The following is a 1097-nucleotide window of genomic DNA, read 5'->3' on the forward strand; positions in this document are numbered from 1 at the left end:
GGATCACAGAGAAGGTACACTGTTGCATATCAGACAGTGCTAATAATATCAAGCAAGCTATATGACTGAACCAATGGAGCCTTCTATCCTGTCTGGCACACACGATAAACCTCATTGTTGCCACTTCCATCAGTCATGACCAGGAGCTTGTCACTCTAGTTGGAAGTGTGAAGAAGATTGTCAGTTTTTTTCACCATAGTTCAAAGGCAATGGATAGCCCTCATTTAAATCAGAAGCGTCTCAACTTACCCGAACACAAGTTGATCCAGCAGGTAGACACAAGGTGGAATTCCACCTATTATATGCTAGAACGATATCTTGAGCAATATGAAGCAATCAAGACCACCTTGTGTTTGCTAGACCGCAATGATCTAATGATTCCTAGAGAAAGGAATACTGCACTCCAGGAGGTAGTAAAAATTCTCACCCCATTCGAATCTGTGACGAGAGAAATATCAAGTGAAAACTACATATCTGGGTCAAAGATTATACTGATCTCAAGGTGTCTTCAACGTTTAGAATCCACTTCAGTGACATCACATTCCCTGGCAGAGAGCCTAGTTACAGAAATGAGGGCACTGTTTTTAGGGATGGAAGAAAGTAACCTCCTTTCTGTGTCGACTCTGCTGGACGCTAGATTTAAGAAGCTCGCTTTTTCTGATAAAGATGCAGCAGAGAGAGGTGTCAGGATTCATATATCTGAGGCTTCTGTTGATGTTCCGGCAGGTAACAGTAGGGTCAATGAGCCATCAGTCTCAATCCAGTCTGCAGAGCCACAATCTAATGACCTCTGGAAGGTATTTGATAAACAGGTTGCTCAGGTAGCTACTCAGAGAACTAGCAGTACATCAGCCTACACTGAAGTTCAACAGTTCATGAGATCCCCTGTCATTTCTAGATCCGAGTGTCCTCTCAAGTGGTGAAAGGAGAATGCTCATGTATACCCAACTCTAGTTACGAGTGTTAGGCAATACCTATGCACTGTAGCTACCTCAGTTTCGTCTGAAAGGATATTCGGCTGGAGAACTGATTTCAATGAGAAGGAGCACGCTCACAGTTGAGAATGTTGACATGATGCTCTTTCACAACAAGAACCA

At 43.1% G+C, this 1097-nt stretch overlaps 1 protein-coding gene across 1 annotated transcript; it reads left to right on the plus strand.

Annotated features, from left to right (window-relative positions):
• The first annotated feature begins 209 nt into the window (after positions 1-209).
• LOC105316925 (zinc finger BED domain-containing protein 4-like) lies at positions 210-923 on the plus strand. The gene has a single exon (XM_011412228.1). It carries the CDS (start codon positions 210-212, stop codon positions 921-923), a length of 714 nt encoding a protein of 237 aa, XP_011410530.1.
• Positions 924-1097: the final 174 nt, after the last annotated feature.

Source organism: Amphimedon queenslandica, unplaced genomic scaffold (assembly GCF_000090795.2).
Source record: "Amphimedon queenslandica unplaced genomic scaffold, v1.1 AMPQUscaffold_13488, whole genome shotgun sequence".
Taxonomy (NCBI): domain Eukaryota; kingdom Metazoa; phylum Porifera; class Demospongiae; order Haplosclerida; family Niphatidae; genus Amphimedon; species Amphimedon queenslandica.

Coding starts and splice junctions, on each gene's coding strand:
- LOC105316925 (XM_011412228.1), top strand. CDS start 210: ATGGATAGCCCTCATTTAAATCAGAAGCGTCTCAACTTACCCGAACAC.